The sequence below is a fragment of the Arvicanthis niloticus genome, chromosome 1 (assembly GCF_011762505.2).
Source record: "Arvicanthis niloticus isolate mArvNil1 chromosome 1, mArvNil1.pat.X, whole genome shotgun sequence".
In the NCBI taxonomy this organism is placed as follows: Eukaryota; Metazoa; Chordata; class Mammalia; order Rodentia; family Muridae; genus Arvicanthis; species Arvicanthis niloticus.
Genome location: NC_047658.1, coordinates 1528359 through 1553070, shown reverse-complemented (window position 1 = coordinate 1553070; position 24712 = coordinate 1528359). Strand labels below are relative to the sequence as shown.

Sequence of the window (24712 nt, the reverse complement as noted above, 5' to 3'; positions counted from 1 at the left end):
TCTGACTGCAACAGTCAGTTCTATATTCTATCTTAATCAAATATGGAACACCAAACATAGAAAGATAATGTAGGCAATAACTAATTACATTTTTAGTTGCTTCTCTGCTAAAGCAGTTGCAACTAGAAAGCCTGAAAAGGTGTCAAGTCACATGTACATGTTTTAATTTTCTAAAATCAGAAATGAGTAATATCCACTTGCCATAATTGGTTAGGTATAAGTCCTCAAGGATTAATACCGTTATTAAAAAATTGAGGACACTGAGAACAAGTTTTTGCAATTTGACCTGCACACTCTAGAAATACAAAATTATTGTCTCAAGCTATTATTATTTTGATGATATAAAGAATAAGATTATATGGCCAACTGTTTCTGTAAGGCTTATAATCTGCCTGGTATACAAATCTGCTGTGACATTGACCTGGGGTCCAGGCAATCCATTACGAGCTCTTTAATGTCTTATAAAGTTAAGGAAAAGTACATGTTCCTTAAATTAAGCTGTATTTGTAAAATTTGAGAATTAGCAATGTCTAAAAAAGGAACAATTTCAAGCAATTATAAGCCATGGGCTACATACTGGCTATGACTATATAAACTGAACGCTTAATTTTTCAACATTTCAAACAGTGGCTACAGCACGTAATTTAATTATTTGTGCTGAACCAGGGGGAAACTTAAGAAAATGAACATGTGATTCAATTATATATACTGTCTTCCCATTAGGTGAGCTGTCTGTAAAAATGCAGAAATGTAGGACAAAAAAAACTTATTTGGGGGTATCCGGCAACCATGTGCCAGTGACCTGCCACAGTTGGCGAGTCCCACATACATGAGAAAGTCCAAGGTTTCAAAGGTTGGAAGCTTTGGTCATGACAGGCCCCAAAGATATGAGAATTTCGTGGATTTCCAAGAAGTTTATTGTTCATGGTGTGGTCATTGGGTCTGAATGTGCTTCACCCCCCCCCCAGTAAAAGCCAGGGGGAGCTGGCTTAAATAGGGAGGGGGAAAAGAGGAGGGACTGGGAAGAAATAACTTAATTTAGCTATGCCTACCAGCCTTTAGGTAATTCATAAATATGGAAATCTCAAGGCAGAGGCCTGTAACCACACCCTCTACCTGTAGCTGTAGATGGTGATGCAAAATCTCTCTGGGAGGACCTACTGAGCCAAACATGTCTGCAATGAGCAGGTTAATGAGGGACATGAACTGCATGGAAGAGTCTGGAATCCGGGGATGTGGAAAGATATATGCCATCCCTCACAGGCCATGTCTCTCACAGGCCATGGTCTCATGTTGGGTCTCCAGCTATCTCAAACCCAGTGCTCTACTGAGGAGACCAAATCATCACTTCACAGCCCTACACAGATATTCATGGGCAGCCATCAGACTGAGCCCAGGGACACTAATGGAAGAGTTAGAGGAAGCTCTGCCCCAGTCTGCTGGGCAGTGAACTGGGACCCAAGGATTACCTGAAAGAGAGAATGGGGACAAGGGCAAACAAAGAATGATAGCCTGTCTGGAAGTCTGATCAAGCTGTTGAAATTTAATTTTTCCACACAGGGTTATATACACATAGAAGCAGGATAGGAGGAGGGGAATGATGTAGGGTCTTCTCTGTTTCTGGGGAGCACAGGTGGTCTCCGGAACAGGATATTGGCTGGGTGAAGAGTTCACAGAAGAAGCAGGGTGGAACAGGTCACTATGTACCTGTCCATAAGATCTATTATTTATTTGTTCTGATCTAAGCTAGTACTTTCCCACCAAGGCTACCTGTCGATAAGATCTATGATTATCTGTTCTTATCTAGGCTGATACTTTCCCACCAGGGCTACCTGTCTACAAGATCTATAGATACCTGTTCTAGGGTTAGTACTTTCTACAGAGACCAAGACTTTGTGTCAGTAGGCACATATGGATGACTTAGGCCTATGGCTGAAATTGGCCATTAATGTATAAGCAAGGTCGCTCCCAACAAAGGTCTGAAGGAGATGAAAGGGATTGCAACCCAATAGGAAGAACAACAAGATCAACTAACTAGACCATCCAGAGCCCCCAGGGACTAAACCACCAACCAAAGAATATATACATGGAGTGATCCTTGGCTCCAGATACATATGTGGCAGAGTAATGCCTCATCTGGCATCAATGAGAGGGAAGTCCCTTAGTCCTGTGGAGGCTTGATGCCCCAATGTAGGGGATGCTAGAGGAGTAGGCAAAAGCAGATGTGTGGGTAGAGGAGCACCCTCATAGAGGCAAAGGGGAGATGGGATGTGGAGTGTGTGAATGGGAAACCTCGAAGGTGGACAACATTTGAAATGTAAATAAATAAAATAAACAGAAAAACGGAGATGGTATTGGAGATAGAAATTTTGGAGAGTCTGAATGAGGCTCTCCTTTGATGTAGCAAGAATAGTAGGCAGGTCAGCTAGAGGCTGCATAGGAAGTGTCAGGAGTTTGTTCCTTATGATGGTTTCAGTAAGAAATGTCCCTCATAGTCTTAGGCATATGACCATGTGGTCTTGAGTTGTTTGGTGAAATTTCAGAGCCATAACCTCTACAGTCAGATCATCCTTAGGGAAGTTCTGAGAATGGGAGGTCCTGAACCACTTCCTATTCTATCTCCTTGCTTTGTGTTTGCAGTTCTAGATTTTAGTTCTCACCTTCTTGCTCCTGCCACATCACTGACATTTTGATGTCCTGCTTCACTGTCATGAAGGGCCATAAACTCAAATAAATTGTTTTCTCTATAAGTTGTCTTTGTTGTGATATTTTATTACAGCAACAATGAAAGGAACTAAAAGTTGTCCAGATGGAGATTGGAAGGGTTTTTTCCCCAGTCTTTAGAAGGCCACAATAGATCTAAGAGCTGTGTAGGCCTCCACTAATTACTACCTAATAGAGGCTAGAAGAACATTGAATTAGTAAAGTACCTGTGTACCAAGCCCAATGCCAGCATATGTTGTGAAAACTTCCAAGTAAACACACATGTGTTAACTGAGCCTGAGTCTGAGATGCTATTTTTCTTTATCATAGGTAGTAACCCTGAGATTCTTCAGACAGGAAAAGTCCCTCTATGCCATTCTTGGCTCTAGGCTGTGTCTGACTAGATATGCTGTGGATATCACAGGAAACCATGGCCAACCTAGATGTTTATATAGGTGTTTTATGTTGTAAAACCAAAAGTAACTAAGTAGTCTGTCTCTGGACATTATGGAATACAAGTTACTCACATGTAACACTCAGATTGACTGTGTCACATTGTTTTGCCCTCACAAGGTTCCATATTTTACACTAAAAAGATCCTGTATGAACTCTCATAATGATGCTTAAGGTATATTTTTGTTGCTTTCAAAAAGTTCAGCTGCACCTTCTAACCACTCATCCACCATACAGTAGGTTATATCCTGAGTCTCAGGTTGATGTTTTAATGCCTAAAATCTTTACTCACCTCTGAGTTGTATGTATTGCCTATGGTTATGTGTAACAGTGCTGTGCAAACATGAAGGGTATTTTCCTGTATTGATCCTTTGATCCTTGCAAGTGACTTTCCACTAGTGTTGGCATCTCACCTCCATGTTGACCAGACTTAAGGGAATGACTGAGAATGTGAATCTCTGACAGATGCAGGGGGATCTGAGTGCTTAGAGATGGTGTGACCTCCTGTGCTATGTAAAACACCACAAGGCTTTCTTACATGTGAGCAGAGCTACAGAGCTAGGATGGGCATGCAGCCCAAAGTTCTGTGTTCCTCTAAATGTACTGACCTCCTCTACTCAGCATGGACCAGTGCCCTCCAAGGCTTTGCTGTCTAAGGATACCCTACTGATAGGTGGTGATGAGAGTTCCAATTGTGCTTCTCCAGAAATATTCATAAATGACCCTCAGGATTCAATGTGTGAACAGAAACAGAAACCCAGGGAACCATGACTTTCAGCTCAGTGGTCAAGTTAAACCACAATTAGAGCCATTGTGCTTAGATGGTTCATGATAAGCCACTGGTTACCTAAAAATGAAGCGTGAATCTAAAAATGAAGTAGCAATGTGAATGGTTCACATAGGCTTTGCAACATATATATGATATATTATATGTGGAATCTGAGCTATGAGATGATATATGATTGATATATATGATACAAAATGTGTGATATATGGCATGACATATAATGCATAATATGTAATATAATCCCATATATCTCAAAACATGTATAAACATGAAAAAGCATCGAAACATGTATAAACATGAAAAAGCATCATTATGAGATCTGACTGTAAAAGTCAGTTTCAGGATAAGAACAGTGAGTAGAGCACTACACCAAGGATTTTACATCTGGATATCAAACAAATTGTGAGTTAAAACTATTTAGAAACTACCTACGTGCACAGTGAACCGTGGGCAGTCCCTTCTGTTACTCTTTCTCACTTCCCATGGAAGACTGGTGGTATCCAGGTAGAATTGGTGTTAGATGACACTATTTGAGCATATGAGGGGATTTTATCTCCATGCAAACACTGCACCATTTAACAGGGGACTTGGAACATTTTGAAAGCTTGAGGCTCCTAAAGTTAGTCTTCATGGATTCTTTAAAAAAGTTTATATATTTGTCCACAACCTAAGATCTTAATTATGTTTATTATATTAATGTCTTTATTTTGCTTTGAAAAACAATTTTCACATTAATTCACAGCCTGTCCTTCTACACAAGGTTATATCAGGACTACAGATATCAGTAACCATGAAGGCAGTACATGAATGAGCGGTAACTGACATTTTTTATCACATAGCTCATCTCCATTTGCACCCTATCAATCAAGAAATGACCCCATTCTGCTGTATGATGAGAGGAGAGAGGTCACTCTTCCACTTCCATCACAGTCAGGCCGACTGGGAGACTGGTCTTTGAACTGACTGGGTTGGAGACCTCACATTGATACTTTCCAGCATCCTCCTTCCTGACAGGATCTATGGTGAGTTGACACTTTGACGGGGAAAGTGTCATCCTCTCTGTGAGTTGCAGACTCTGCTCATTGAATAGCCAATGGATGGAGATTCCAGGGTCAGCTGAGAAGCAAGTGAAGACCACTGAGCTCTGGACTCTGACTGTGGTTTCAGTGACTCTCACAAAGGGCCATGAAACAGGGTCTGTAAAGAAACAGAGGAGGGGACAAAGTGACAGTAGTCCTTCAGAGAGCTCAATGATTTCCTCTATAGTTCACACTTAAAGATTACAGGGAGGAGAAATTGGAGCTGTTACTATAAACAAATCTTATGTTTGGAATTTGTCATCCATGGGCTGTGTGCCCCTGATTTGCCCACTGAGTTTACTGTGTCTTGGTTTCTCTATAATATGACACATGGTACATGATCATTGCTGTGTTTATGAGTTAAGCTTAGTTATGATCAATTTCTAAGTCTTGCAATGAGGTAGATCCTCAAACCAGAAGGAAATATCTGCAGAAAAATATTCCCTATGCTGGACCCCTGAGGACAAGTAGTAGGGTGGAGTAACTGTCTCCATTGTGTTTCCTTCGGGAACACTGACCTTCCTGGAAAGTCTCATAAATCCAACACAATAATTGGTTAATACTCCAGGAACATGTGAAGTGTGATTCAGAAGAAAGTGATGGCCCAGATGGCCTACAAAACTTCAGCTTTTGTGGCAGTGTATAGCTGGTTCTATGGTCTACAGAACTTGGGCAATCAGTATAAACTTGTTCTCTGTCAGCTCTAACAGAAAATCAAACCAAAGCATTGACAAAAAGGTTCCCAGTGGCACCTGGAAATGAAGCATGAACAGAGGTTGGAGCCAGAGAAAACTGGTAGGCTTTGTGAGGATTCAATATCTTCCTCAATTAGGGCTTCACCTAATTGAGTATAACCAGGAAGCAGGTATATGGTGAGAATCCTAAGAGTTTGTGCTGGGCCTGATGAGCTAGTATTGAGTTATCCAGCATATGTCCTCCTCTCTGCAAGAAGATACAGGTGAGGGATTCTGGTCTACTGTAATTTGTCTAATGAATGAGTGGTCTGTAGTAAGTGCCCAAATCCCAGTTTGGGGAGAAAATATAATGAGAGAAAGAGGTCCAGCTCTTTCCAGACAGTACAACATATAAAGCAGGATAAGCCAGGCAAAGCAGCTAGAGGCCAGTGAGAGTTACTTACTATTTACATGGACTTGTGCATGTGCTCTCTCAGTTTTGAAGTCCTTGTGTAAAATTTCTAACATATACAATCCTGCATCATTTTCAGTGACATTCTGGATCATCAAGGATCCATTTGTGTATAACATCTCTCTTCCGCTGTGTGCAAGCCCCCAGATAGTGGATTCCATGGCTCTGCTATATTCTGCAATTTTAAATATATCTGTCCTATACACCGATTTGTACCAGAAAAGTGTCTGAATGTCTTCTGGTATGTTATAAGTGAGAAGAAGAACACTTTTCCCCACAGCAACATTCTGAGGCATCAGTTCAATCCTGAGTTGGTCAGAGGTGAGGAGGTTACAGCAAGTAGAGGCTACAAGAAAGAAAAAATAAAGGTAGTGAGCTTTTTTCCAGAGCAGATGAATTGATCCTTCAGTCTAAACATGAAGGCATAGGTGTGTCTCTCCTATCTGATGGAGGTTGTCAACTTGACAACTTGACTTCCATTCCTTCAGGGGTGCTAAATGTAGGATCTCTCTCTCTCTCTCTCTCTCTCTCTCTCTCTCTCTCTCTCTCTCTCTCTCATTTTTCAATGACTGCCTCCTCACTGACCACAGACAAAAACTGGGCACTTTCATGACACTAAAAGTTGAGATGATGTCTCCCCTGAAATCTTTGTAACTTTTGTGCCAGTCTGCTTTATAGCTAAAGCAAGTCACTAAATTTCCCTGCTTACACATGCCTGCTGCTCTGTACTGAAGCCCATAGAACTGGGGCTGAATGATGGCCCAGAGAAGTCTGATTTTCTTGCCAGGCTCAAATATCAGAAAAAGTTCAGAGACTAGAATGGCTCGCTTTGTATCAAGTTGAAACATGCTAGAGAATTTGGAAAATGGGAATCTCAAGTTAATATACCACAGCAGGATTGGCCTCAGAAAAAGCCTGCAAGATTTAATATTTGATAGGATATTGATATTGCAGGGTACAGACACCTTCAAGAAAATCCAACTCCTTTGCTATCAGTCCTGGGAGGATAAGAGGAAACATAGCACACTGAACAAGCCATAAGAAGTAGGCCAGTAAGTATCACAATTCTTTTTATCTGCATGACATTCTACATTATATTTACAGGCCTCTGATGCTTTGGGCTGATAGATACCCCAGTTTGACATGATTGGCCTAAAACTCTGGTTCCCTCTAAGCACTGAGAAAAGTAAGGGCAATGTCCAGGCAAATAATTTCCAGGGTCACTGTGGTTAGAACTGAGTCAGATGACTGTATTCATAACTTACTGGTACTCACTTCTCTGTGAGAATGCATTGGTTTCCTCATATACATGGCTACAACTCTGATTTTTGGCAGACTCTGACACTTTAAGATGAGTTGCTTCCCAACAATGACTTCTTTGGTACAGGGGAGCATCAGACAACAAAGTCTTATCTATGGCTGTTCAGCTTCATCTTGTGTGTCCTGCACTAAGGGCACAAACCTCAACATGCTAACACAGTACACTAGATGAAGGAGGCACAGTACAGGCATGACAATCCTGTGAGACTAAGCCCCACCTGAACATGAACAATCACAGAGAAACACTTACTGTCCAGCTGGAGTTGTACATGTGCTACCTCATCTTTCAGATCTGTACTCATAGTTCTTAGAGTATAGAATCCACTATCATTCGGTGTGACCTTCTGGAGCAGCAAGGATCCATTGCTGTACACTGTTTCTCGACCACTGTGTGCAGGCCCTGGAATACTTGAACTTGTGGCTATTATGTGTTGGATGAGCTCAGATTTCTTCTCTGCAATCACCCCTTTGTACCAGAAAAGGGATAGAAGGTTTTTTGGGACATTGTGAACCTGTAGAAGAACACTTTCACCTTCCGCAATGCTGGGTGGCACTGATTCTATACTGAGCTGTCCAATGGAGGGAGAGTCCTTGGAGTTTGAAACAAAGCCTAAATTCAAGGAGAAAGAATCATATTAATTGTGACCTTTGTGTTTTCATAAGATGAGGCCTTCTGTCCTGAGGAGTATTCATTGTAAAGTCTAACTGTGTGGGGGAGTGTCTCCCTTTTCTAATCTGTGTCCCTCTACTTGTGGTATTTTCTACATGGTGCTCTCTCCTCGGGTGTCAACATGGTTCTGGCTCACTCTCTTCAGATACCTGATATCATTCAGCATAGAGTTGTGTAACACCCTACCTTTGTCTCTACACACCCTGTGTCTTAACTCCCTTATTCTTTGTTACTGCTGTTATTGTTGTTTTGATTTCTTCTGTACTTCTTGTGGTTCCAATCACCTGATTTTAGATTTCATCTTTCTTTAGTGGACATACTTGCAGTCAAATAAATCTGGGATGTTATAAGATTTGGGATTTCTCATAATTTTTTAGGAATGCAGCCTAAAAAAATCAGATACCTCTGGAAAATAAATGAAAAAAAAGAATGAAAGAATGAAGTTGTAGAATCCTTTATGTCTCTCTATATTTGTACATATATAAAAACTTAATACATATATATGTATATATGTGCATATATATGTATATTTGTACATACATATATATGACAGATAGGTTCTCATATAGAGAGCTAAATTTTTCCAATTGCTTTCATTTTTAACTTATTTATACTTTATACTTGTGCATGAGTCCTGTGTAAAGCTGTGTCTTAGTGTGTATGAGGCATGCAGGAATCAGCACTTAGGTGGTGATTAGAGGGCACACTGTGTTCCTAACTTCTTAGGTTATCAGACAATGAAACAAATGCCTACATTTATTAATTCATGTCACTGATCAACACAAAGATAATTTTTTGTTAACAAAGGCTTAGCTGAGAATATTAGTCTTCATAGAATTTTTGTCATAGTAATTAACTATACATAAAAAAGTCTAGTGCCCATTCTTAAAATTTATATTCACTATGAGATTTCTGATGAGGAGCTTCTGTGTATTCTTTGTATTCTCTTCTAAAGCCTCAAGACTTCTCTCAGGATCTTTTGCCTATTAGGAGAATTGAGACAGGAGAGGGACCTACTGTCATGCTCCTGCTCACCTGTGAGCAAAGCTCCTGACAGATAGTATAACTTTGCAGAGGGTCACAAGGGTATCCTTCTTCTGTTAACCTTCAGCTCCAGCACAGCTCCTGAGCTCAGCTGTACTTTCCCCCTCTGAGTGGTGCCCACTCCTAGGCAGCAGCATCTCCCATATCCCCATGAGCTGTGGATCAGTCTGTGTTAAAAACATTGCTCTAGTTCCTCAACTCTCAGTACTTCCCAGTGTCTCTATCCCCTTTCTCTCTTTATATTTTATTCCTCCAAATTACACTATGATCAAAAATGTTGATAGATACTTCTGTGCACTAAGAGAACAACAAATTAACTGAGGGCTGATTTCTATAATGTCCTGAATTTTGTCTGTCAGAACAAAAGAGAGAGACAAACCAAGCTGCAGACACAGCCTACTCACTGATCACAAAGTTCTATAAAGATGAAATTTTCCTCTCAGCTAGAAGTGGACAGAGATGCCTGAGAGAGCTCCAAACAGGACAAGCTGAGTTATGCACGAGGAAAGGTTAGGAGCTCTTCTGAGGCAGCATTCTGAACCAAGACAAAGGACCAGGAGGAGATTTATGAAGTTTCACATGTTGGGTTTGTGTGTGTTGGTAACCTGAGTCCTGAAAAGACAGGGTGGACTCCATTGTACCTTGAAGAGTTTCAAGATGGTACTCCCAGTTTACTTGATGAGCTGTGTGATGAGTCTGCCTATGTGTTCCCTGGGTTTTCTTGGATGCCCTGGACTTCTGTCTAGGTGATGTTGCTTGTCTAACTAATCTTTCCAAATGGAACTGAACAAAATAGATAAATGAACATGATTCCCTGGCAGAGTAGCAAACACGGGGACTAGTCATTAGGTCTAAAAAGGCTGTGTCCTTGACTTTCTGATCTGTAGGGGAAGAAGTAGAAGCCAGGCTAAAAGGTAAGGTCATGGTTCAGATGAACATTATTCTGAATATGTATTGTGTGTCACAAGAGTGCAAATATTTATAACTGGGAAAACTGCAGCTCATGCATAGGAAACTATCCAGATGAGCACAGCCTGTTGTCATTTGCCTGTAGAAAAGACTTCCTTTAGCCAGACCCCAGAGGACTAATGTTCTTTTCCCTCTACCTAGGAACCATGACTTTCCTATAAGCCACATACATCCAACAGGACAGTTAATTAATAGGCTAGGAACATGTCCAGCTATGCTATTCTTGCTCAGTAACTAGAGAGTATCCCAATATTTTCTCAACCACATGGTTTCACTCCCTATCAAGATCTTTCTCAAGGACATGATCCTGGACAGAATCCCAAAGTGTAGACAGGGGCTGATATCCTTGGGATGAGTTACCCACCATAAATTAAAGTACCTGCATTTTGAAGTCAAATGAAGCATTCTAATCAATTGCAATTAGTCTGTAACATGTGATTCCACACTAAATGCCAAAGCCCAAACGTGGAGAAACAACAAACAGTGAGGTTGTCTACTCTAAGTGTATACTGTGTAAATACCCAGTATGGAGAAAAAATGCAATGGGAAAGTGAGTAGGTCCAGCTCCTTCTATACAGTTCAATATATAAAGCAGGATAAGCCATGTACCAGGAGGACATCAAGAGTAACTTACTATTTACATGGAGTTGAATGTGGGCTTTTTCAATTTTGAAGTCTTTCTTTAAAATTTCTAGCATGTAAAATCCTGAATGGTCCTCAGTGACATCAAGTATCAGCAGCGTTCCATTGGGGTATCCAATCTCTCTTCCACTGTATGCAGGCCCTGAGATGGCAGAATCAAAGGCTCTGCTGTATTCTACTATCTTGAATGTATCTGACCTATGTGCTGATTTGTACCAGAAAAATGCTTGAAAGTCTGTTGGCAAATTATGAACTAGGAGAAGAACACTTTTTCCTACAGCAACATTCTGAGGAACTGATTCGATCTTGACTTGCAAAGGGTGACAGCAAGCAGAAAGGAAGGCTAGACAAAAAAGAGAGGAAAAAAATTATCATTGGGAATATTAGCTTGGTGAGAAGGTGCTGATCTTTGTCATGAACAAATATATTTATCACTCTGCCTACAGCTACAGGTTTGATATGCCTATCCTACTTGGTGAATGTCAGCAACTTGACTTCTACTCTCTCAGGGACACTGAGTGAATGATTTCTCTGCCAGGATCTCTCTCTCTCTCTCTCTCTCTCTTATCTCTCTCTCTCTCTCTCTCTCTCTCTCTCTCTCTCTCTCTCTCTCTCTCTCTTTCTCTTTCTCTCTCTTTCTCTCTCTCTTTCTCTCTCTCCTTTCTTTCTCTCTGCCTCTGTCTGTCTCTCTCTCCCTCCCTCTCTCTTCATCCATTTCTCCTTTCCTGTCTCTCAATATCTCTCTCTCACTACTTTCTCTCTCTCTCTCTCCCTCTCCATTTTGTTTTTTTCCATGACTGCCACCTCACTGCCCTCAGTCAAATACTGGATACTCCTATGCCCACTGAAGTTTGAGATAATGCCTTCTCTGAACTCTGTAACTTTTATTCCAATTTGCTTTATAGCAACAGAAAAACACTAACTGCACTTGATGGATGGGTTTGCTGGACTACCATGCAACACATGGGATAAATGATGGAAAGAACTCTGATCTTCTTAGGCTCACATAGTATAAAAGTAGGGATCTAGAATAGATGCCTTTAAATAATCTTGATACATGCTAGAGTCCTTTGGAAAATGGAAGCCTGAGTTTAATATGCCACTATAAGACTCAACTATAGTATATAATGTATAATGGGATATTGATATTTCAGGGTCCCAACCACTGCAGGATATCCACTCCTGATTGGATAATAAAAGAGAACACAGCATACTGAGCAAGCCATAAGGGTCATGCCTGTATACAGCACTACTAATCTTATCTGTATGATATCCTAGATTATATTTACATACCTCTGATGTTTGGAGCTGAAAATACCCCAGTTTGACATGATTGGCCTAAAACCCTAGTTCCCTCTAAGCACTACATAAAGTAAGAGCAATTTACTGACAAATGATACCCAGGATCACCTGTGTTTAAACCTGGGTCAGATGACTGTATTCATAGCATACTGGTACTCACTTTTCTGTGAGAATACATTGGTTTCCTCATATGTATGGCTACAACTCTGATTCTTTGCAGACTCTGACATCTTAAGCTGAGTTGCTTCCCAATAATGAATTCTTTGGTACAGGGAAGAGTCAGACAAGAAAATCTGATCTATGGCTGTTTGACTCAACCATGAGTGACCTGCACTAAGTTCTCAAACAATAACATGGGGACACACTGCAGTAGGTGATGGAGGCACAGTACAGGCATGACAATCCTGTGAGTCTAAGCCCCACCCAGACCTGAAAAATCACAGAGAACCACTTACTGTTCAGCTCGAGTTCCACATGTGTTACTTCATCTTTCAGATCTGTACTCATAGTTCGTAGAGTATAGAATCCACTATCATTCAGTGTGACCTTCTGGAGCAGCAAGGATCCATTGCTGTACAGAGATTCTCGACCACTGTGTGCAGGTCCTGGCATGCTTGAACTTGTGGCTATTATGTGTTGGATGAGCTCAAATTTCTTCACTGCAATCACCCCTTTGTACCAGAAAAGGGATAGAAGGTTTTTGGGGAGATTGTGGACCACCAGAAGAACACTTTCACCTTCAGCAATTCTGGATGGCACTGGCTCAATACTGAGCTGTCCAATGGAGGGAGAGTCCTTGGAGTTTGACACAGAGGCTAGATGCAAAGAGAGAGAATCATATTAATTGTGACCTTTGTGTTTTGGTAAGAGGAGGACCTGTGTCTGAGGGATGCTCGTTTTAAAGCCTAGCTGTGGGTGAGTGTAAACCTGTCTTATATTGCATCCTACTACTTGTGATATTCCCTGCATGATGCTCTCTATTAGGGTGTCAACAAGGTTCTGTCTCACTGTTCTCAGATTCCTGATAACATTCAGCACAGATTGGAGTTGGGGTCATTCACCCCAGACATTTGCCCCTACACACCATGCATCCTAACTCTCTGACTCTTTGTTATTTTTGTTGTTGTTCTTGTTGTTGTTTTGTTTTATTTTCTTTTGTTGCTGTTGATGACTTCATTATCTTCTGTGTTTCTTATGGTTTCAGTGACCTGACATCAAATTTCACTTTTCTTTACTGGCCATTCTTCCAGTCAACTGGATCAGAGACATTATAAAAATTGGGGTTTGTCTTATACATTTTAAGGAAATGCAGCCTAGAAAAAAACTTCAGATATATATGAATAATAAATGAATTGATTAATGAATGAATGAAGTGGCAGCATTCTTTATGTCGCTCTTTATGTGTGTACTTATAAAAAACTTATATATATATACATATTCAAGCATATGTATATATATATATATATATATATATATATATATATTCAAGTATATGTATTTATATACATATTCAGGTATATATATGAATGTCTATATGTACAAACATTTATATGATTTTCCAATTACATTTAATTTCACATGAATTTACAAGTTATATTGATGTGTGAGTCCTGTGCGAGGCTGTATCTCAGCATATGTGGATGGATGCAGGAAACAACACCTAGGTGGAAGTTAGAGGACATACTGTGTTCATCACTTTTCAGGTCATCAGACAATGAAGCATGTGATTATACACATTAATCCATGTCACTAATCGACACAAGTGTAATTTTTTTGTTGGGGAAGGCATAGCTGAGATCATTAGTCTTCATCATATTCTTGTCATGGTAATATTATACAAGAAAACTCTAGTAACCATCCTTAAATTTTATGTTCACTATGAGATCCTGATGGAGAGCTTCTTTCTGACTCTTTGTGTTCTCTTCTAAAACCCCAAGACTTCTCTCAGGACCTTTTGCCTATTAAAAGAATTGAGACAGCAGAGGGGTCTACTGTCATGCTTCTGCTAAACTGTGAGCAGAGTTTCTGACAGGTGGTATATCCTTTGAAACGGCCAAAGGGGTATCCTTCTTCTGTGAAATTTTGGCTCCAGCACAGCTCCTGAGGTCAGTTGAACTTTCCCTCTCTAAGTGGAGTCTCCAACCTGGCAGTAGCATCTCCCAGATTCCCATGAGCTATGGATGGGTCAGTGTTCAAAACAATGCTTTGCCCCCCTCACTCTTAGCAATGTGTCCCTCTACCTTTTCTCTTTTTATATTTTAGGTCTCCAAACCTAAAAAAGTTGACAACTGTGATCAAAAAAGTTGACAACTCTCCCTGTGCCCTGAGAGAACAGCAACTTAACTCAGGGCTGACTTCTACAAAGGCCTGGATTTGGTCTGTCAGCATCAAAGATAGAGCCTCTGTGCTTCTTGTGTGAAGCACACACCCAGCTGCAGACACAGCCTACCCACTGATCTCAAAATTCTATAAAGATGAAATTTTTCTCTCAGCTAGAAGTGGACAGAGATGCCTGTGAGAGCTCCAGATAGGACCAGCTGAGTGATGCATGAGGAAAGTTTAGGAGCTCTACTGAGTGGAGCCACCAGGTAGCATTCTGAACCAAGACAAAGGACAAGGAGAAAATTTATGGAATTTCACACCTTGAGTTTAGGTAAGTTGGTGACCTGAATCCTGGAAAGACAGAGTGGACTCCATTATGCCTGGAAGTGTTTCAAGATGATGTTCCCAGTTCTGTTTAATAATATGTGTGATAGGTGTGCCTATATGCTCTCTGAGCTTTCTGGGATACCCTGAATTTCAATCTAGGTGATGTTTCTGGGCTACCATACCTTTCCCAAAGAAACTGTACAAAATTGATAAATGAACATGATTCCATGACAGAGTACCAAAAATGGGAACCAGCCATTAGGTCTAAAAAGCCTGTGTCCTTAACTTCTTGATCTGTAGGGGAAGAAGTAGAAGCCAGTCTAAAATGTAAGGTCAAGGTACTGACAAACAGGATTCTGAATACGTATTGTGTGACACAAGACTGAACATATTGATAACTGGGGGAACTGAAGCTCGTGCCTGGGGAACTATCCGGATGAGCATAGCCAGTTGTCATTTTGCCTGCAGAAAAGAAATCCCTGAGCTAGACCCCAAAGAAAAAATATTTTAGGAGGACTAATGTCATTTTCCCTCTACCTAGCAACCATGACTTTCCTATAAGCCTCATCAGGACAGTTAGTTTTTAGTCTGGGAAATGTCCATCTATGGTATACTTGATCAGTAACTAGGGAGTATCCCACTATTTTCATAACCAGGTGCTCTCAATGTCTCTCAGGAACTTTCTCAAGGACACATTCCTGGACAGAATCTCAAAGTGTAGATAGGGGCTGATATCCTTGGGATGAGTTAAGGACTATAAATTAAGGTACATACATGGTGATCTCAAATGAAACATTCTGGTCAATTGCAGTTATTCTGTACCATGTGACTCCTGCACTAAATGCTCAAGTCCCAACATGGAGATACAGCAAACAGAGAGGTTGTCTACTCTATGTGTAGAGTAAAGTGCAAAAGCCCCAGTGTGGAGAAAAAGCACTATGGAGATGACAGCAGGTCCAGCTTCTTCTAGACAGTTCAGTTTTTAAGGTAGGATAGGCCATGTACAGCACCTGAGGGCATTGAGTGTTACTTACTATTTACATGGAGTTGAACATAGGCATTTTGAATTTTGAAGTCTTTATTTAAAATTTCTAGCATGTATAATCCTGCATCCTCCTCAATGACATCAAGTATCAGCAGTGTTCCATTGGGGTATCCGATCTCTCTTCCACTGTATGCAGGTCCCGAGACGGCAGAATCCAAGGCTCTGCTGTATTCTACTATCTTGAATGTATCTGACCTATGTGCTGATTTGTACCAGAAAAATGCTTGAAAGTCTGCTGGCAAATTATGAACTAGGAGAAGAACACTTTTTCCTACAGCAACATTTTGAGGAACTGATTCGATCTTGAGTTGCAAAGGGTGACAGCAAGTAGAAATAAAGGCTAGACAAAAAAGAAAAAAATTATTATTGGTACTCGGGTTGGTGGGAAGGTGTTGATATTTGTCATGAGCAAATATATTTATCACTCTGCCTACAGCTACAGGTTTGATATGCCTATCCTACTTGGTGAAGTCAACAACTTGACTTACATTCTCTCATGGATGCTGAGTGAATCACTTTTCTGTGAAAATTTTTCTCTCTCTTCTTCCTCTCTCTCTCTCTCTCTCTCTCTCTCTCTCTCTTTCTCTCTCTCTCTCTCTCTCTCTCTCTGTGTGTGTGTGTGTGTCTTTCTGTCTCTCTCTCATCTCTCTCTCTCTCTCTCTCTCTCTCTCTCTCTCTCTCTCCATATATATATATTTCCATGGCTGCATTCTCAATGGCCTCAGTTCCCATGCCCACTGAAATTTGAAATGATGGCTTCTCTGAATTCTGTAAATTTTATTCCAATTTGCTTTATAGCTACAGACAACCACAAACTGCACCTTATGGATATTCTTGCTGCTCTACCCTGCAGGACATGAGACTTGGAATGAATGATGGCAAGGAGAAGGCTGAACTTATTCTCAAGCTCACATATAATAAAAGAATGGTATCTAAAATGGCTGGCTTTAAATAATCTTGCTACACGCTAGAGTCCTCTGGAAAATGGAAGCCTGAGTTTAATATGCCACTACAAGATTCAACTATAGTGTATAATGCATAATGGGATATTGATATTTCTGTGTCTCAACCACTCCAGGACATCCAGCCCTGGTTGGATAATAAAAGAGAACACAGCATACTGAGCAAATTATAAGGGTCAAGCCTGTATGCAGCACTACTAATTTTATCTGCATGATATCCTAGATTATATTTACATACCTCTGATGCTTGAAGCTGAAAAATACCACAGTTTGACATGATTGGCCTAAAACCCTAGCTCCCTCTAAGCACTGAGAAAAGTAAGGGTAGTGTCCTGGCAAATGATCCCCAGGGTCAGCTGTTATCAGGCCTGGGTCAGACAAATGTGGTCAGGGCTTTCTGGTACTCACATCTCTGGAAGAATGAAATGGTTTCCTTATATAAATGGCTACAACTCTGATTTTTGGCAGACTCTGACATCTTAAGCTGAGTTGCTTCCCAACAATGACTTCTTTGGTACAGTGAAGAGTCAGATGACAAAGTCTGATCTATGGCTATTTGGCTCCACCATGTATGGCCTGTACTAAGTGCTCAAACAGAAACATAGGGATACAGTTCAGGGGCAGAAGGAGGCACAGTACAGGCATGACAATCCTGTGAGTCTAAGCCCCACCCAGACCTGAAAAATCACAGAGAACCACTTACTGTCCAGCTGGAGTTTCACATGTGCTACTTCATCTTTCAGATCTGTACTCATAGTTCGTAGAGTATAGAATCCACTATCATTCGGTGTGACCTTCTGGAGCAGCAGGGATCCATTGCTGTACAGAGTTTCTCGACCACTGTGTGCAGGTCCTGGCATGCTTGAACTTGTGGCTATTATGTGTTGGATGAGCTCAAATTTCTTCACTGCAATCACCCCTTTGTACCAGAAAAGGGATAGAAGGTTTTTGGGGAGATTGTGGACCACCAGAAGAACACTTTCACCTTCAGCAATTCTGGATGGCACTGGCTCAATACTGAGCTGTCCAATGGAGGGAGAGTCCTTGGAGTTTGACACAGAGGCTAGATGCAAAGAGAGAGAATCATATTAATTGTGACCTTTGTGTTTTGGTAAGAGAAGGACCTGTGTCTGAGGGATGCTCGTTTTAAAGCCTAGCTGTGGGTGAGTGTAAACCTGTCTTATATTGCATCCTACTACTTGTGATATTCCCTGCATGATGCTCTCTATTAGGGTGTCAACAAGGTTCTGTCTCACTGTTCTCAGATTCCTGATAACATTCAGCACAGATTAGTGTTGGGGTCATTCACTCCCTATATTTGCCCCTACACACCATGCATCCTAACTCCATGAGTCTATGTTATTTTTTGTTGTTCTCGTTGTGTTTCTTTTCTTCTCTTTTCTTTTTGTTGCTGTTGAAAATTTATTATCTTTCATGTTTCTTGTGGTTTCAATAATCTGACATCAGATTTCACCTTTCTTTACTGGCCATTCTTCCAGTCAACTGGGTCAGAGACATTATAAAAATTGGGATTTGTCTTATACATTTTAAGGATATACAGCCTAGAAAAAAATTAGATAAGTATGGATAATAAATGAATTGATTAATGAATGAATGAAGTTGCAGCATCCTTTATGTCTTCCTTTAAATGTGTCCTTACATAAAAGACTCATACATATATATATGTACATATTCATGTATATATGTATGATTATACATACAAACATATATATGATTTTCCAATTACATTAAATTTTACCTAAATTTACAGATTATATTTATGTGTGAGTCCTGTGCAAGGTTGTGTCTCAGTGTATGTGGATGAATGCAGGACACAATACCTAGGTGAAGGTCAGAGGACACATTGTGTTCATCACTTCTCAGGTCATCAGACAATGAAGCAAATGCTTACATCCATTAATCCATATCACTAGTCAACACAATGGTAAGTTTTTGTTAGCAAATGCATAGCTGAGAACATTAGTCTTCATAATATTCTTGTCATGGTAATTAACTTTACATAAGAAAAGTCTCACACCTATTTTTAAATTTTATATTCACTATGAGATTCCTGATGAAGAGCTTCTGTCTGACTCCTTGTATTCTCTTCTAAAACCCCAAGACTTCTCTCAGGACCTTTTCCTATTAGGAGAATCAAGACAGCAAAGGAATCTACTGTCATGCTCCTGCACACCTGTGAGCAGAGCTCCTAACAGGTGCAGAGACCACAGGGGGATATTTCTTCTTTGAAATTTCAGCTCCAGCACAACTCCTGAGTTCAATTGTTCATTTTCTCTTTAAGTGGAGCCTCTGCCCAGGAAGCAGCATCTCTCAGATTCCCATGAGCTGTGGATGAGTCTGTGTTCAAAGCACTGCTATGCCACCTCAACTCTCAGTACTGCCCAGTGTCCCTCTCCACTTACTTTTTATATTTTGGGTTGCCATACAACACTATGATCAAAAAAGCAGAGGATTAACAGTGTGCCCTGAGAGAACAGCAACCTACCTTAGGGCTGAAATCTACTATGGCCTGGATTTGGTCTGTCAGCACAAAATAGAGAGCCTCTGTGCTTCTTGTGTGAAGCACAAACTCTGCTGCAGACACAGCCTACCCACTGATCTCAAAGTTCTTAAAGATGGAATTTTTCTCTCAGCTAGAAGTGGACAGAGATGCCTGTGAGTGCTGCAAACATGAACAGCTGAATAATGCATCAAGACGGGGGCAGAACTCTTCTGAGTGGAGCTACCAGGAAGCATTCTGAACCAAGACAGGAACCAGGAGAAGATTTGTAGGGTTCACACCTTGGGTTTATGTGAGATGGCAACCTGAGACTCAGAAAGACAGGGTAGACTCCATTGTCCCTGTAAGAGTTTCAAGATGATGCTCCCAGTTCTGCTTGATGAGCTGTGTGATTGGTTTGCCTATGTGCTCCCTGGGCTTTCTGGGATGCCCTGGACATCTGTGTAGGTGATGTTTCTTGGCTACTGTATCTTTCCAAAAGAAAATGTATAAAAGCAAAAAGAAACATGACTCTAAGGCAGTATAGCAAACAAAGAACCAGCCATTAGTTCTAAAAAATGCTGTGCCCTTGATTTCATGATCTGTAGGGGTAGAAGTAGAGGCCAGACTGAAAGATACGGTCCTGGTTCAGACAAACAGTGTTCTGAATATGTATTATATGTCACAATAGTACACATATTGATAACTAGGAAAACTGCAGATCATGCCTGGGGAACTATCCAGATGAGCATAGCCTGTTGTCATTTGCCAGAAGAAAAATAATTCCCTAAGCCAGACCCCAGAGGACAAATGTTTCTTAGGAGGACTAATGTTCTTTTGTATCTCTGGCAACTATGACTCTTTTTTATGATCCCCATAAGCCTCACAGGACAGTTAATTAATAAGCTGGGAACATGTCCATCTATACTATACTTGCTCAGGAACTAGGGAGTAGCCCATTATTTCTATCCACCAGGATGTCTCATTGTCTATCAGGATCTTTCTCAAAGACACATTCCTAGACAGAATCCCAAAGTATAGACAGGGACTGATATCCTTGGGATGAGTTACCCACCATAAATTAAGGTACCTACATGGTGAATTCAAATGAAGCATTCTGATCAGTTGCAGTTAGTCTGTAACATGTGCCTCCTGCACTAAGTGCCCAAGTCCCAATATGGAAATACAGCAAACAGTGAGGATTTCTACTTTATGTGTACACTGAAGTGCAAATACCAAGTGTGGAGAACAATGCAGTGGGAAGGTGAGTAGGTCCAGCTCCTTCTATACAGTTCAGTGTATAAGGTAGTATAAGCCATGTGCAGTACCTGGAGGCCATCAAGACTCACTTACGATTTACATGGAGTTGAACGTGGGCTTTTTCAATTTTGAAGTCTTTGTTTAAAATTTCTAGCATGTAAAATCCTGCATCATTCTCAGTAACATCAAGTATCAGCAGTGTTCCATTGGTGTAACTCAACTCTCTTCCACTGTATGCAGGCCCCGAGATGACAGAATCAAACACTTTGCTGTATTCTACTATTTTGAATGTATCTGACCTATATGCTGATTTGTACCAGAAAAATGCTTGAAAGTCAGCTGGCAAATTATGAACTAGGAGAAGAACACTTTTTCCTACAGCAACATTTTGAGGAACTGATTCGATCTTGACTTGCAAAGGGTGACAGCAAGCAGAAATGGAGGCTAGACAAAAAAAGAGAAAAAATAATTATAATTGGGAATATTAGCTTGGTGAGAAGGTGCTGATCTTTGTCATGAACAAATAGATTTATCACTCAGTTTAAAGCTGCAAGTGTGGATATGCCTATCCTACTTGGTGAATGTCAGCAATGTTTCTTCCATTCTCTCAGGGACACTGAGTGAATGATTTCTCTGCCAGGATATTCTCTCTCTCTCTCTCTCTCTCTCTCTCTCTCTCTCTCTCTCTCCTCTCTCTCTCATTTTTCCATGGGTTCATCCTCACTGCCCTCTAATCAGATACTGGGCACAAACATGCCAACTTAAGATTGAGATGATGCCTGCTCTGAACTCTGTGAATTTTATTTCAATTTGCTTTATAGCTGCAGACAATCACTAACTGCACCTGACAAATATGCTTGCTGCTATATCCTGCATCCCACAGGATTTGGGCTGAATGATGGCAAGGAGAAGTCTTATTCTCAGGGTCAAATATGAGAATAGGTTGGAATACTAGAATGGCTGGCTTTAAGTATTCTTGACACATGTTAGAATCATTTGAAAAATGGAACCTTTGGTTTAATATGCCACTACAAGATTCAACTATAGTATATAATGTTTAATGAGATATTGATATTAAAGGGTCAAGACCACTGCAGGAAAATCCACCCCCTGGGAGATGATAAAAGAGAACACAGCACACTGAGCAAGCCATAAAGGTCAAGAAAGCATGCAGCACTCCTCATTTTATCAGCATGACATCCTAGATTATACTTACATACCTCTGATGCTTGAAGCTGAAAAATACCACAGTTTGACATGATTGGCCTAAAACCTTGGTCCCCTCTAAGCACTGAGGAAAGTAATGGCAATATCCTGGCAAGTGATTCCCAGGGTCATCTGTTATCAGTCCTAGGTCTGACAACTGTGGTCAGGGCTTCCTGGTACTCACATCTTTGTAAGAATACAATGGTTTCCTCATATGCATGGCTACAACTCTGATTCTTGGCAGACTCTGACATCTTAAGCTGAGTTGCTTCCCAACAATGACTTATTTGGTACAGGGAGAGTCAGATAACAAAGTCTGACATATTGCTGTTTGGCTTTACCATGTGTGGCCTGCACTAAGTGCTCAAACAGAGACATGGAGACACAGTCCAGTGGCTGAAGGAGGACAGTACAGGCAAGTCAATCTTGTGAGGTCCCACCCAGACCTGAAAAATCACAGAGAACCACTTACTGTTTAGCTGGAGTTGCACATATGCCACTTCATTATTCAGATCTGTACTCATAGTTTGTAGAGTATAGAATCCACTATCATTCGGTGTGACCTTCTGGAGCAGCAAGGATCCATTTCTGTACACTGTTTCTCGACCACTGTATGCAGGCCCTGGAATACTTGAACTTGTGGCTATGATGTGTTGGATAAGCTCAAATTTCTTCTCTGCAATCACCCCTTTGTACCAGAAAAGGGATAGAAGGTTTTTTGGGACATTGTGAACCTGTAGAAGAACACTTTCACCTTCAGCAATGCTGGGTGGCACTGATTCTATACTGAGCTGTGCAGTGGAAAGAGAGTCCTTGAAGTTTGAAACAAAGCCTAAATGCAAAGAGAGAAAATCGTATTAATTGTGACCTTGTGTTTTCTTAAAATGAGGCCTTCTGTCCTGAGTAGTGCTAATTGTAAAGGCTAACTGTGTAGGGGAGTGTCTGCTGTCCTACTTTGTGTCCTTCTACTTGTGATATTCTCTGCATGGTGCTTTCTACTCTGGTGTCATCATGGTTCTGGCTCACTCTCTTCAAATCTCTGATATAAATCAAGTAGCTTTGCCTTGACACATCCTACGTCTTAACTCCCTAATTCTTTCTTATTGTTGTTGTTGTTCTCTTCTGTACTTTTTGTGGTTCCAATTACCTGACTTTAGATGTCTACCTTTCTTTCATGGGAATTCTTCCAGTCAATTGGGTCTGGGACATTGTATGAATTGTGATTTGTTTTTAAGAAAATACAGCCGAAAAAAATAATCAGATACCTCTGGATAATGAATGACTGAACTAATGAAGTAATGAAGTTGTAGTGTCCTTTATGTCTCTCTATAAATATGTAAATATAAAATGTTTGTATATGTATACATATGTTTGAATATGTATATATATACTTACATATACACATACATATACATGTACATGTGTATGTGTCTATATGTGTATATGATTATCTGTACATGCATATAAATGATTCATAGGTTTTGACATACAGTGCCTAATTTTTCCAATTGCTTTCACTTTTTTTACTTCTTTACAAATTATATTAGTGTGTGAGACCTGTGCAAAGCTCTGTCTCAGTGTGTGTAAATGGATGCAGGACATAGCACCTAGATGGATGTCAGAAGACACACTGTTCATTACTTCTCAGGTTATCAGACAATGAAGCAAATGCTTACATCCATTAATCCATGTCACTGATTAATATGGGTGAATTTTTTTGCAGGGGAAGGCTTAGCTGAAAACATTAGTCTTCATCATATTCTTGTCATGATAATTAACTTTACATAAGAAAAATATCATGCTCATCATTAAAATTTTTATTCACTATGTGCTTCCTGATGAGGAGCTTCTGTCTGACTCTTTGTGTTCTCTTCTAAAACCCCAAAGCTTCTCTCAGGACTTTTTGCCTATTAGGAGAATTAAGACAGCAGATGGATCTACTGTCATGTTCTTGCTCACCTGTGAGCAAAGCTCCTAACTTTGCAGAGAGTCACAAAGGTATCTTTCTTCTGTTAAACTTTAGCTCCAGCACAGCTCCTGAGCTCAGCTGTACTTACCCTTTCTAAGTGGAGCCTCTTTCCTGGCAGCTGCATCTCCCAGAGTCCCAAGAGCTGTGGATGGGTCTGTGTTCAAATCATTGGTTGGGCCCCTCAACTCTCAGTACTTCCCTGTGTCCCTCTTCCCTTTCTCTCTTTAAATTTTAGTTCTCCAAACCACACTGTGATTAAAAGGGTTGAAAAGTCTCCATGTAACGTGAGAGAACAGCAACTTAACTCAGTGCTGACATCTACTATGCCCTGGATTTGGTCTGTCAGCCCCAAAGAGAATCTCTGTGCTTCTTGTGTGAAGCATAAACCCAGCTACAGACACAGCTTACCTACTGATCTCAAAGTTCTATAAAGATGAAATTTTTCTCTCAGCTAGAAGTGGACAGAGATGCCTGTGAGAGCTCCAGATAGGACCAGCTGAATGATGCATGAGGAAAGGTTAGGAGCTCTCCTGAGTGGAACCACCAGGCAGCATTCTGAACCAAGACAGAGGACCAGGAGGAGATTTATGGAGTTTCATATCCTGGGTTTGTGTGTTTTGGTAACCTGAGTCTTGCAAAGACAAGGTAGACTCCATTGTCCCTTGAAAAGTTTCAAGATGATGCTCCCAGTTCTGCTTGACAATCTTCATGATGGGTCTGCCTATGTGCTCTCTGGGCTTTCTGGGATACCCTGGACTTCTGTCTAAGTGATGACCCTTGGCTACCATATCTTTTCCAAAGGAACTGTACAAACATGATAAATGAACATGATTCCCTGACAGAGTAGAAAACCTGGGAACCAGCTGTTAGATCTAACAAGCCTGTGTTCTTGACTTCCCTATCTGTAGTGGAAGAAATAGAAGTCAGGCTGAAAGGTGAGGTCATGGTTCAGACAGATACTATTCTGAATATGGATGGTGTGTCCCAATAGTGCACATATTGATAA

At 40.6% G+C, this 24712-nt stretch overlaps 1 protein-coding gene across 1 annotated transcript in view; it reads right to left on the bottom strand.

Annotated features, from left to right (window-relative positions):
• Window positions 1-4850: 4850 nt before the first annotated feature.
• Window positions 4851-24712, bottom strand: part of LOC117714232 (cell adhesion molecule CEACAM5-like) — a 44157-nt gene continuing 24295 nt past the window's right edge. The window contains exons 5-13 of the mRNA XM_034510929.1: window positions 22210-22569; window positions 20625-20975; window positions 17475-17834; window positions 15799-16149; window positions 12571-12930; window positions 10806-11156; window positions 7739-8098; window positions 6161-6514; window positions 4851-5140 (exon numbers count right to left, since the gene is read on the bottom strand). Coding sequence (XP_034366820.1) covers window positions 4851-5140; window positions 6161-6514; window positions 7739-8098; window positions 10806-11156; window positions 12571-12930; window positions 15799-16149; window positions 17475-17834; window positions 20625-20975; window positions 22210-22569 — 3137 coding nt within the window. The remainder of the gene's footprint in view (window positions 5141-6160; window positions 6515-7738; window positions 8099-10805; window positions 11157-12570; window positions 12931-15798; window positions 16150-17474; window positions 17835-20624; window positions 20976-22209; window positions 22570-24712) is intronic.